General features: G+C 41.5%; 1 protein-coding gene across 1 annotated transcript in view; it reads left to right on the top strand.

The window, feature by feature from the left end:
• The window catches only part of LOC127663293 (netrin receptor UNC5A-like), a 347,540-nt gene that overhangs the window by 156,291 nt on the left and 178,524 nt on the right, over nucleotides 1–12,725 (top strand). Inside the window, exon 2 of the mRNA XM_052154807.1 lies at nucleotides 11,285–11,506. Coding sequence (XP_052010767.1) covers nucleotides 11,285–11,506 — 222 coding nt within the window. The remainder of the gene's footprint in view (nucleotides 1–11,284; nucleotides 11,507–12,725) is intronic.

Genomic DNA, 12,725 nt, shown 5'->3' with positions numbered 1-12,725 from the left:
TTCAATTTCAAATGTTAACCATTATATAATTTACTTCGTTTGTGTGCTGATCCATGAGAAGACCGTTAAGCATGGACAGGCTTGTTTTTGTATTCTGTTTGTGAGCATGCAAGAGTGTATGTGCTGGTGTGTGTGTGTGCATATGAAAAGAGAGTGATGAGTATATTAAACTCTATAACAACACAAGCGTGGGAAGCTCATCAATCAGGCTAACAGAATGACTTTAATTTGAAGCTTTGCATGGCTAGAATATGCTCTCATGAATAAAGGATTTAACTTCGTCATGAACTGGAACATGTGTGAACAGAATATGGAAACTTCCCATGCAGTTTACACATTAAGGATGTAAAGATCCCCTCCCTCAAGCCAGCTACTTAACATATAACTTAATAAGAAACATAGAAGATTTGTTTGATGGTGTTGTTGATGAAAGTATGGTATTGTTCAGTTTGAAATCATCTCATCCATTGCAACAGCAATATGCAACCAGCTTTGGGAAATGTTACAGTAAGTGTTGGGGAGTTGTTAATTAAAATGTGTCGATGTAGTGACACTAGCGGTTGCTCTTGGGAGCCCCAAACACCTCCAAACTTTGAGAAATGGCCAATTAGAATTGACGAGTGGAATTTTCATGCCACTCCCCCAGACATACAGGTCTAAAAGGAGCTGGAATGTGGCCACTCATTCATGTTTTGTGCTGAGGAGCCGAGACAAGGTCCCGGCCATTTCAGCAGATAGTACAGCATTGTGGCAAGAGGGACACAATGTCTCGTTCCCTCCATCAGGGAACGGAGGTTACAACAGTAACCAAGACGTTCCCCTTCTGTCACTCACTCGATGTTGTGACGATGTACTGACACTAGGGGTCCCTATAGAAAAACGCCACAACAGCTGAACCGTGTTACGTGAACTGCAGATGTAGATATTGAGTGTTTCCCAGCCCGCTGCCCTGCAGATGTCAGCTAGAGAAGTGCCAGTGCCATGAGGATGGATGCTCATATTCCCAAAGGGGCGGGCACGGCCTGGCCTGGTATGCCAACACGATTGCATTCATGATCCAGTGGGCAAGCCTCTGTTTGGACACAGCGTTCCCTTTCCGTTGTCCACCAAAGCAGTTAAAGGGATGCTCAGAGCATCTAGAGCTCTGTGTGCGATCCAAATAGGTGCGCAAAGCACACACTAGATACAGCAACGATAAGGCTGGGTCTTCCACCTACGGGGGAACATTGCTTGCAGGCTCACCACCTGACCCCTAAAGTGGTTGTGGGAACGTTGGGCACATAGCCTGGTTGGGGTCTCAGGACCACGTGAGAATCTAAAGGACCGGATTCCAGGCAAGTGTCGCTGAGAGAAAACGCTTGCAGGTCCCCAACCCTCTTGATGGCGGTGAGCGAAATCAGTAGGGCCATCTTTAAGGAGAGGGCTTTCCGCTCAACTGACTCAAGCATCTCAAACAGGGCTCTCTGAAGGCCCAGGATGACCACGGAGAGATCCTATGTGGGGAAGAGGCGTGGCCTAGGAGGATTCCACCTCTTGGTGCCTCTGAGGAACCTGATGATCAGGTCTTGCTTCCTCACGTCATGGTGCGCCGCTATAGCGGCCACTTATACCTTCAAGGTAGAGGGGGAGAGCCGCCCCTCGAGCCTCTCCCGCAGAAGGGAAAGCACTGACCGACTGCGCATATCCCTCGGGAAGAACACCGATTTGTGAAAAAAAATGCCACTTCAGGGCAAATAGCTGTCTCATAGAGGGAGCTTTGGCCCGAGTGCCCATGTCTTCCAGTGCCAGTGGTAGGCCAATTACATCTTCCACGGGCCGTTGAGGGGCCAGACATGGAGATTCCAGAGGTCTCAGCGTGGGTGCCAGATGTTGCCCCATCCCTGAGTGAGGAGGTCCTTTCTCAGGGGAAATTGCCAGGGAGGCACTGTCGTGAGGAGCGTGAGGTTCAAGAACCAAGTCTGGGTGGGCTAGTATGGGGGCCACGAGGGTGAATTGTTCCTCACCCTCCCTGACCTTGCACAGGTACTGGGGGATAGCACGTCTGTCCTGATGGCTCCTATCAGGAAATACCAGAGTGGGCTGTGGGAGGATTCCTGGGAAACAACAGGTCCACAGAATTGACTCCAAATCAGCTGGACCACCTGGGGTTGGAGCCTCCACTTTCCGCTGAGCGTCACCTGACACGACAGCACGTCAGCTGTGGCATTGAGGCTGCTCCGACACCAGCGGCTGCATGCCTGTTGCACACGGTGCCCTAGCCTAGCTCTGAGGCATCTGTCGTAACCACAACGGGCCTGGATGCTTGCTGTAAGGGCTGAAGAAGTGGTGGCAAATCGGTATGATGGTCACGTGATGTGTGCCGTGGTGCCGTGCCCATCTTGTGACTCGAGTCTGAAGCCAGTGCTGGAGCGTTCTCATATGCATCAAATTGAGTGTCTCGGCCGTCGCCAAGGACGTAGGAGCCGTAAGGTGCACTATTATGGAGACTGAGTCTAACTCCTTCCAGAGAAAAGAGATGCTCTGAACCGGGGAGAGCTTGCTCTTTTCCCAGTTGACCCAAAGTCCTAAATGGCTGAGTTGCCTGAGCACCAGATCCCTGTGTGCGCACAGCAACTCTCGAGAGTGTTCTCGAATCAGCCAGTCATCAAGGTAGAGTATGCAGACGCCCACTTCACTTAACGGGGCAAGAACTGCCTCTGTGACCTTTGTGAAGACAAGAGGGGACAGGGACAGGCCAAAGGGGTGGACCTTGTACTGGTATGCCCGGCAAACTGTAGGAAGGGTCTGTGATGAGGTAAAACTGAGACGTGAAATATGCATCCTTCAGGTCTACCACACCGAAACCAATCTTTATGCCGTAAGCACGGCAAAATTAATTTCCACGTCAGCATCTTGAACAGGAGTCTGTACGGGGCCGAGTTCAGAACTCACAGGTCCAAGATTGTACGCAACCCACCGCCTTTTTTTGGCACGATGGAGTAAGGGCTGTAGAACCCTTTCCTCATCTAGGCTGGAGGGACAGGCTCTATCGTACCCTTGCGCAGAAGGGTTTTGATCTCTGCATGCAGGGTGGCGTCATTCTCGCCCTGCACCTAGGTGAAGCGGATCCCGGCGAACGGGGTGGGTGCCTGGCGGATTGAATCACGTAGCCGAATCTATGGTCCTGGCCAGCCACTTCGACGTGTTGGAAGTGTTAGCCATTCATCCAAGCTCCGGGCGAGGGTCACTAAGGGGACAATCGCATCTGACGTACCTGGGGGTGGGGCCTCGCTGCGGTGGGAGCAGGAAAAACCATGTCAAGGCCTCGATTCATCCTGAGGTGGCTGCACTGATGGAAACCTCGAAGCACTTACGTTGCTCCATATACCCGGCGTCGGGGGGTTGGCAATGGAGGAGGATGGCTTTTTGACCTGAGAGAGTCTTTTAAGCTGGCCATGAGGTGAGCTGGTTTCAACTCGGGTGATCGACGGGGGCAAACGAGCATGCTGGGGTTTACCCGGCAAGACCATGCCCACTGAAATCCCCAAATCGCCTCCAGCGCTTGCTGAGCCAGCTTCGTACCCCTAGGTAGAAGGTGCGGCACGGGGTGGTGGAGGGAGGGGAGGCTGGAGCAGCTGTGACCGCAATGTTGCCATGGAACCATCCACGAACGCTGCCTCAACGTAATCGCTGCCCAGACACGTAAAGCAGCGCCCGTGGCCTAAGAGGTGGAGAGATAACGACCGCATCCAGGAACCACACAAAGACAGAAAGGTATCTTTAAAAAGATGTTCACATCAATGTGTTTTGCTCTAATAGAGAAAATATGATATATATTAAATATATATAATATAGGAATAAATACTCTCTTAGCACTGTCAAAGTGCCCAGGGGCGTACTCTGCACTGATCGTGCAGAAGAAGATAAAGCCGCTGGAATGCAGCCTATATCCAACAGCATACGCTTCTTCATTTAGAGGTGAATGGACCGGCAGTGGGATTCAGCTCACTGACACACATCTGCTCGGCTCCGAAGAAAACATCTGAATGAGTGGCTGCTTCCAGCTCCTTTTATACCTGTATATCCAGGGGAGTGGCATGCAAATTCCACTCACCAATTCTCATTGGCCTTTTCTCAAAGATTGGAGATGTTTATAAAAAAATAAATAAAACACACCCTAATTACATATACAGTATAACTGTTTGGTGAAATTATTGAATTCTGCAATAAAAATGTCTGATATCTATTAACCTCTAAAACAGGGGTGCCCAAACTTTTTCCTATGAAGGGCCAAAAATCAAACTTGATTGAGGGCCATGGGCCAAAAGTAAATTTTGCATCATAAATCAAACTGTATTACATTAAAGTTGCTATGGGTTTATTTATTTCATAATATTTAAAATAAATATAAAACAACTTTAATCTGATTAACTAATGCAGTTTTATTTGTAAAGTTTTGCATTTTAATGAACTTATTACAATACAACCAACAATCCCCAAGTGTTCAATGTACAATACAGTTCAATGCCAAATACACAAGCAATAATAAAAACCATGTGGTTGCAATGTCAGTGACCTAATGTGAGATATGAAGCTGGTCCTTATTTTTCAGAAGTTTTTCAAGATTGGGCTGTAGCTGACTTACAGACAAAGACAAGATATTATGTAGGTGAGAGTCAGTTATTTTGCTTCTGAGTTTACTCTTGTTCAAGTTCATCAGACTGAAAGTACTGCCAAACAGAGACAGCATCACTTGTGCCTGCTTACACATCTTTGGGTACCTGCTAATTTGTGAGAACATTCGTACCTGAGAAGGACAAGCTGCTTCTGCAGCCACTGCAAGACATTCCTTGACGAACTCTCCAGTAGCGAAGGCTCTTCCTCTTTTAGCAATTAGAGCGGAAATCTGATAACTGGCCCGTGTGCTGCTTTCTTGTGCTGATGAAGGACGTAGCATATCGAAGTTCATATCGAAGTTCAGCAAGCAGCTCGTTAGCCTTCTGTTTTCGCGCCTCGCCGCTGTACTTTGAGAAAGCTGCAGAATGTTTTGTTTCATAATGACGACGGATATTGTACTCTTTTAAAACAGCAACAGACTGTTTGCAAACTAGACATACTGCCTTTGATTTGACCTCCGTGAATAAAAACTCATCTTGCCAAACTTTTTTAAAATTTCTCTTGTCTGTGTGCCACTGCCTTGATTTCTCCATTATTGCGTTTAATTTGTTGACGTTAATTGACGTCAAGTGTCGCAAAGCACGCGGTGCTGCACCTTGAATTGCGCATTTACAGGAAAAAATCTAATTCATTTACATTTAATTTAAACATTTAATTTCAGTTTACTCTGTTGTAGTTCAACAATAAAACAAACAAAAATGTTATGTCAAATTAGAAATGACGATCTGTGTCGAAGGTATCACAAAAAGTTGCAAATAGATCTCCAAAATGTGCTTAAAAAATGTATATATTTTTATTTGGTAAGAAGATATGCACAAACTATTTATGTAAAAATATTTACAGAGTTAATTTCTAAAGAACTTATCGATCTTAAGGAGTGGTCAGATTTACCTTTACATGGCTAAATTTTATGGCCGAAGAAGGCTTGGGCGGACGTTGTGTGCAACATTTTTAAACCAGCAAAATCTAATTTGCCTAGCAGTTTTTTAATTGTGCACTTTATACTATATGAGAATGAAGTTGAAAAGAATCTTGCCACTAAAATTAGATTATTGTGACTATTCAGCTTAGCTGTGTATGAAGCACAGCCCACACAGAGGTCACTGCCAAACAAGTTCACCAATCTTGAATTCCACATGAAATTCCAGATATAAAACATCTGCCGCTGAGCGCTAGCAAACATGAGGTTTGTGAGAGTGTTTTGTCTGCGTGCTCTAAACCCCAAGTAATTTATTGTATTTAAACAAAGAGCCACGGTGGCTTCAACTTTCATTTCTGTTTTGCATCAATTTCCGCAAGGAGGTATGATTTTGCTCTCTTAAACAAATAGAAAGGAAACACGGCTTTATTTGCAAATTGGTTTTTTGATTGAAATTAAATTAGTAACTTTGGAAACATGACTACAGACTTGCTCTGAGTGTTGTATCTTTTACCCCAAAATATTCATCTGAAAATTTTGATTTTAAATGTCCATACTTAGATTGACAAAGCTCTTATTTCTAGATTTAGTTTTTCTTCTTGTTAAAAATGCAAACGGTCATGAACCGTCTGAAACCACATTTATGTTTGTAATATGTCTCATCTCACCACTTCATAGAGCCCACCTGGATAGATTCGGCCAGGCCTGCATGCTGGCTTACCGAGCGCTCATGTTTAAATCTCTCGGCTATAGAAAAGGTCACCATGAAAAGCTAATGGCCATCATCACAGTGCCAAATTAAGGCTCATTAGAAGGACCACATCCCGTGGGCACCCAGCCTCTCATCAGCACAAAGAAAGCCATTCTGACCTGCAATAACTGCCTTGATTGCACCATCCTCTGCTAGACCTCTTTGAAATGGAAAAAGCTTGAATTCCCGATCCATCTGCGCATGTTTTTAATAAATGAATGTCCCTGTAAGATAAATTGCTTGTCTCTTGTTGCACAAAATGTAATGAAATTGAAAGGGGCTAAAGGACAGGAAAATGGAAAGTGATGTATGTCCTTCATTGGACACAGAACATTTAGTTTTCATTAAGAGTTAAACACATACACAATACATTAGCGGAGGTTCAATAGCTGTAGCGTCGCCCCTCACTGTATTTCACTCTGATGAATTAGCAACTCAGCACACCACATAAAATGACAAAAGGAAATGAGCAGAAAGGCATTAATATGACGTGTTGCAGGGCTAGCTAATGTCTTGGCTTGGAGGCTGACGTTTATGACCTCGGCTAATGCTATCTTTGTGACCCAGACTAAGGTTTTCTGTGAAGGTGAGATGAGGAAGGTGTCTGAAAAGGTCAGGGCTAGCATCGCTGTTTCATTAGGAGAGATTTGTTCCATGTGTGAGGTACCACAGACCCACAGTGGTGCAGAACGCCATTAACAGATAGTCTTACAGCCATATTGAAGTCAAGTCAAGTGGTTTTTATTGTCGTTTCAACCATATACAGTTAGTACAGTACACAGCAAAACGAGACAACGTTCCTCCAGGACCATGGTGCTACATAAAAAAACAACAAAGGTCCAACATAGGACTACATGAGACAACACAACGAAATAAAATACCTATATAAACTACCTATATATACCTATATAAAGTGCACGTGCAAACATGTGCAAAAAGTACAGGACAGTACAACAAATTACTGACAATGAACAGGACAATAGACAGTGCAGCGCCGACCAGTACTCAGTAGTGCAAAAAGATGACAGTTTCTAAAAATGTAAACATAACATAGCACTATGAGATAGTGTTCTATGCACATAGCAGTTATTGAGGTAGCAGACAGTTATAAAGCGACAGTTATTAAAGTGCAACTCAGGACACGTGTGTGTCAAACCAGTCTCTGAGTATTGAGGAGTCTGATGGCTTGGGGGAAGAAGCTGTTACACAGTCTGGCCGTGAGGGCCCGAATGCTTCGGTACCTCTTGCCAGACGGGAGGAGGGTAAAGAGTTTGTGTGAGGGGTGTGTGGGGTCGTCCACAATGCTGGTTGCTTTGCGGATACAGTGTGCCTATTGCGATTAGTTGTTTTGAGTGTCCTGCTGTTCATGGATCAAAGATCTGCATGACTCAGTGGATGGAAATGTTTCTCCCCCATGTTTGGGAGAATGTTTTGTAGATTTGAATTAAAATATATAGTTGACTCCACAGATACACTGCAAAGAAAAATGGTGCAGAGGGAATAACTAATAAGCTAAACTGATATCACTTTAAAATTGCCCCCCATGTTTTCAGTTCATTCCTGAAGGCTATGAGATGTGTGTGTGTGTGTTATTCAGATCATACAGTTATTTGTGTATTATGCACAATGGTGTGAGACAACCAGTATGAAGAGGGAATAAACCGCGAGCCAAAGCTTCTTGATTGCTCTGGATTGTGGGCGGAAAAAGATAAATTAGCAATTCATTCTTAATTACAAAGACCAGAAAAACATTTCAGTTAACAAATGAAGCAACCAAATTACTGATAAGGCACACTGCATTTCCACACCACACAGAAGAATCATTCTTTCGCACACTACAGGGCCAGTCTCTGATTAATGATGATTTCTCATTGAATCTCTCCAAACATTGCGGATCTATCCGCCCTGGCCCTCCTTCCATAAATCCACATGGGGGAGAAACATTTCCATCCACTGAGTCATGCAGATCTTTGATCCATGATCAGCAGGACACTCAAAACAACTAATCGCAATACCAGTGTTAATATAGTTAATGAAAACTAAATTAAAATGTTTATTTCATTACCTGATATAAAAACAAACAAATGTAATGAGGAAAAAAATAATGAAAACTAAAATAAAATAGATAGAAGATAGATCTTAGAATTATTTCATTATTTATTTTTTTGCACGGAATATAAAAACAAAATAAAACATTTACAATCCACCTTCATTAAAACTGATAATGCTAGATGGTAATAACACCAGACAGGCCTGAGAAATTGCTCCCACTTTAAATTAAGGGTCTTTAACCTTTGTGCACTAACAATATAATACAATGTACTAATTGTAAACTTGTAGCATGTTGTTCTACAAAAATCTTACAAGATTCACATTTGCTGCAACCGAGGTTGAGGTACAGGCAGGTTTAAGGGTAGGGATAGGGTAGGTGTTGAGTATGGGTAGGTTTATGTTTAGGGTTTTAATGGATGTAATTAAGTGCAGTTACTTTAAATGTAAGTGCAATGCATCAATAATCATGTACATAATAAATATATTGTATCAAATGCTTAAGTACATAGCAGTTAAAGGCACCTAATATAAAATGGGTCCGAGAATTTGTTTATGCTGTTAAACATATTTAAAAGAAATCAGTTAACCTAAATAACCTTAAAATACTAAAATTAAGATAAAAACATAACAATCACTGACAGAGTAAAAACTAATGAAACAAATTGGAAAGGACAAATAAAACATTTTATAGAAATAAAAAACTAAATAATTAATTCAAAGTTTTAATAAACCTGTTCAAGGTGAGCAGGGCTCAGACATGAGCCAAAATAAAGAGTCAGTTCATCCCACGCTTAATGTAGCCTATTTGTGACAGCCGCCTTCAGTCATTCAATGGCTGCCAGTCTCGTCACAGCGTTGGGTGCGGGCGTAATAAAGAGTTGAGTTAAAGCCCTGGATACAGGGCCCGCCAAGTGTGTTTTGAAGTGCTGTGGTCATTCAGCAAGAGGGATTTATGGCCTGCGGTCCATCAGCGCTGATCTTAAAAGGCTGTGATTAACAGCAAAGAGAGTTTAGATGGGCTTCAATACTGCTGCAGGCAAACCCTCACAAGGCCATACCACTCACAAGCTTTTTACTCAGCCTGTTAACAAGGGGGCTCGTTTTCTCTCTGTCTCTCACACACATACAGACACACACACGCGTTGTTTGTGTATGTGTGCGTGGTAGCATGCTGTGGGGTCCAAAAATCAGAGACTTGAGAAATGTCTGCTTATATTGCATCTCTAATTTAATTCAAAGTTCAATATTAAAAAAATTATTGAAGACAAAGTCGAATTGAAAAATTTACATAAATTCCATTTTTTTTTCTTTTTTTCTTTTTAAATATGATGTGTTCCCCTTTTGAGTGTCCAGGCAGTTTGGAAATTGGAGAAAATCACAGATCTGACAGGTGCAAAGTAATTTCATTATACTGAAAACTCTCTTTTTTAAACTATTTTTAGACTTTTGGTTTTTAAAAGAACCATTTTTGAAGAACCATTTTTATTCCACTACAAAGAACCTTTTGAGCAATAGGAAGATTCCATGGATGTTAAAAGTTCTTCATGGAACCATATAAGCCAATAAAGAACCATTCATTTTATATACAGTACAGTCATGTTTTAAGTGATGGTGAACTAATCTTGTATTTATCAATCAAGATACAATGCATCATCTAGAGACCTTCATTATAAGAAGTTATCGAAGAATTGTGATTTGTCAAATCATTTAGAAGATGAGAGCCAATTGTTTGTTTTATTATTTATTTTTGTTTAGCTGTGGCCCAAATTCACTTATCAAACTACATCTTCTGAATGATTTAGCAAGTACAAATTCTTTTGATAAATTTTTTTTTTTTTTGTCATGAGAGTCTTTAGATGATATACAAATTGGACCAACGGTCTAGGAGGAGCTCGAAAAAGTAGTTTTTTTTCTAAAACTGGATGTAATAAAAATACAGAAATTGAAGGGAGATGACTTCGGGAATCCAATAAAAAAATAATTTTGAGTCTAGCCCACATGGTTGCGAAGACATTCAGTATTGGACACCAAATAACAGTATTACAATTTCTCATACTCTCTACCATCTGTCATTGGTTGTCAAACAGATATTCCCGCCCCCAACTCAAATTCTTGGATGAGCCAATATTGCTGTGCCTTGATGTTCGAGATGCTCCAACAAACATACTCATGTTTTGAAAGTGCCACAGAGCTGCAGTGTTTACAATTTTCTGGGAAATCCAACAACAAATGGTGTATTCATAGTTGTTACTACAAATTGAGCTGAGATAGGAGAGTGTATTAAAAATAAATTGTCTAAAAAAAAATACACCTTTAATAACCACATCCACTTGAGCTGGTATTGACACCACATGTTTGCGTAAAACCTGATGATCCATGTTACCCCATTGTGATCTCATAATGTTCCAAAGAGCATCTTGTGTGTTTCAGTGAAAGCAAAGAAATGTGTCCTTTTGTACAAGAGTTAATATGGTCAGTGTCACAATTTGCTTACATAAAAAGTGCTGAAACTTTGTTTTCTGTCAACTCTTTGTTTTACACTTATCAAAATTCCATGTCCAGTTTAAAATAATAATAAAAAAATCATAATTTAATCTTAAATTTTCAATGTGGTCTCAGACTTCAAAGAAAATAGGACCTGACTTCTTGAAATACTCAACTTTGTCTTTTGAAATATCATTAGCATGTCTTCGCTGACAAAACATCTCCGCTACAGCAGGTCTGTGCATTCACCAAAAATATGGATGCGTAAAATTTGTATCACACTCAGGTGTGTGTCAAAAGCAATCTGTCCTCTCGTAGCGTTCGGAGTGTGAAATTAGATCAGATACACTCATTATCCTTTTGCATTGCTAAACGGTATGAAAAAATAAATTAATAAAATGGTATTGCACTTCCTTTCACAGGTGGAGAGCATGCGGCCACCGTAACACATCCACTTCCTGTGGCCTTCTCTGACCTGCTGCCCCACTTCCTGGTGGAGCCCGATGATGTTTATATCGTTAAGAATAAGCCAGTGACCCTCACATGCCGGTCGACACCTGCCACGCAGATCTACTTTAAGTGCAACGGTGAATGGGTTCACCAGGATCAGCACCTGATCGAGCGCAATGTGGACCCGACTACAGGTATAGCCTCTCAACCCTGCTCTCTGAGGTCAACAATACAGGCACCTGACCTGCTGCATTTACAGAATGATACCGAAGAGCTGGAGAGCTTAGAGATAATGTTCTTTCTTTTTTCTGTAGAATAGTAGAAATAAACCAAAGCCTTCTTTCAATCCAATTTCCAAAATTTCTTTTGGACATATGATGGACAAAGACTTATTTCTGCTCAAGGATTGGTCTGTTACATTAGTGTACTCTCATATGGAACAGCAGCACAGTAGTTTAGCTTTTTGTAAGATTGCTTCCTCAAAACTCAAGCCAAAACAAATCTGTATCATATAGGCACATAGCAAATTCAAGAGAGGCTGCGATTCTGTGATTTCACCGTGTAAAGCGTGTTCTTAGGCTTTATTCACACTGCATCAAATTCAGATTTGTTTTGTTTTGTTTTTTCAATTTGATCTCAATCCGATCACTATCCTTTTGCAAATAATTAAACTAGGCTTATTTGTTCAGATGAGCCTGATCTCATGAAAATAAAGTGATTGTGGCATCATTTCTGCAAAATGATATTGCATGGTTCATTACATGTATTGCGGCACTTCCAAGGTGAATTGTCCACTGTGTGGCGCTAAAAGCAAGTTCCATTTTCTCCCAAAATATGAGGTTTTTAAGTGTAATGCTCCACCTTATTTTTAATCAACAAAACATACCCAGAAAACCTAACTGATAGTTAGATAGTAATTGCTGGAACAACCATGCAATTTTATGGTGCGTGGTTGGGTAGGGTCCTCTTCAGGACTCGTACCCTAGTCCTTTGCACTCTCTATCAATTTGATCATGTAATAAATGATTTTTATCAGTTTTCTAAGATTCTAAGTCTAAGCTCGAAGTTTTTAGTTTGTTTTCCCTGTTTTTACATTTGAACCTGGATTTTATCATAAAAATAGCATTTGAAGCTGTTATGATGGCGTTAAATACAATATGATTTATTAGTCTAACTGTCGGTTAGACTTTAACCTGCTGCATTAATCTAAAATGTGTGCTCCTGGTGGTGTTTATTTTCATTTTAAAAAGGCTTTTAGCACAGATCTTCTATAAACATTTTTAGAGTTGTAACTATCTTTCAGACCAAAACGGATTTCCAAAAATGTGGTTTTGATCAGATTTTTTATCACACATCTATATGCTTTGGATTGCCTTTGTAAAACCAGGATTGTATATTTTGCTTGCTGCTCAT

Source organism: Xyrauchen texanus, chromosome 23, assembly GCF_025860055.1.
Source record: "Xyrauchen texanus isolate HMW12.3.18 chromosome 23, RBS_HiC_50CHRs, whole genome shotgun sequence".
Lineage (NCBI taxonomy): Eukaryota > Metazoa > Chordata > Actinopteri > Cypriniformes > Catostomidae > Xyrauchen > Xyrauchen texanus.
Note: the sequence above shows the minus strand (reverse complement) of the source record. Positions and strands in the feature narration are given on the sequence as shown.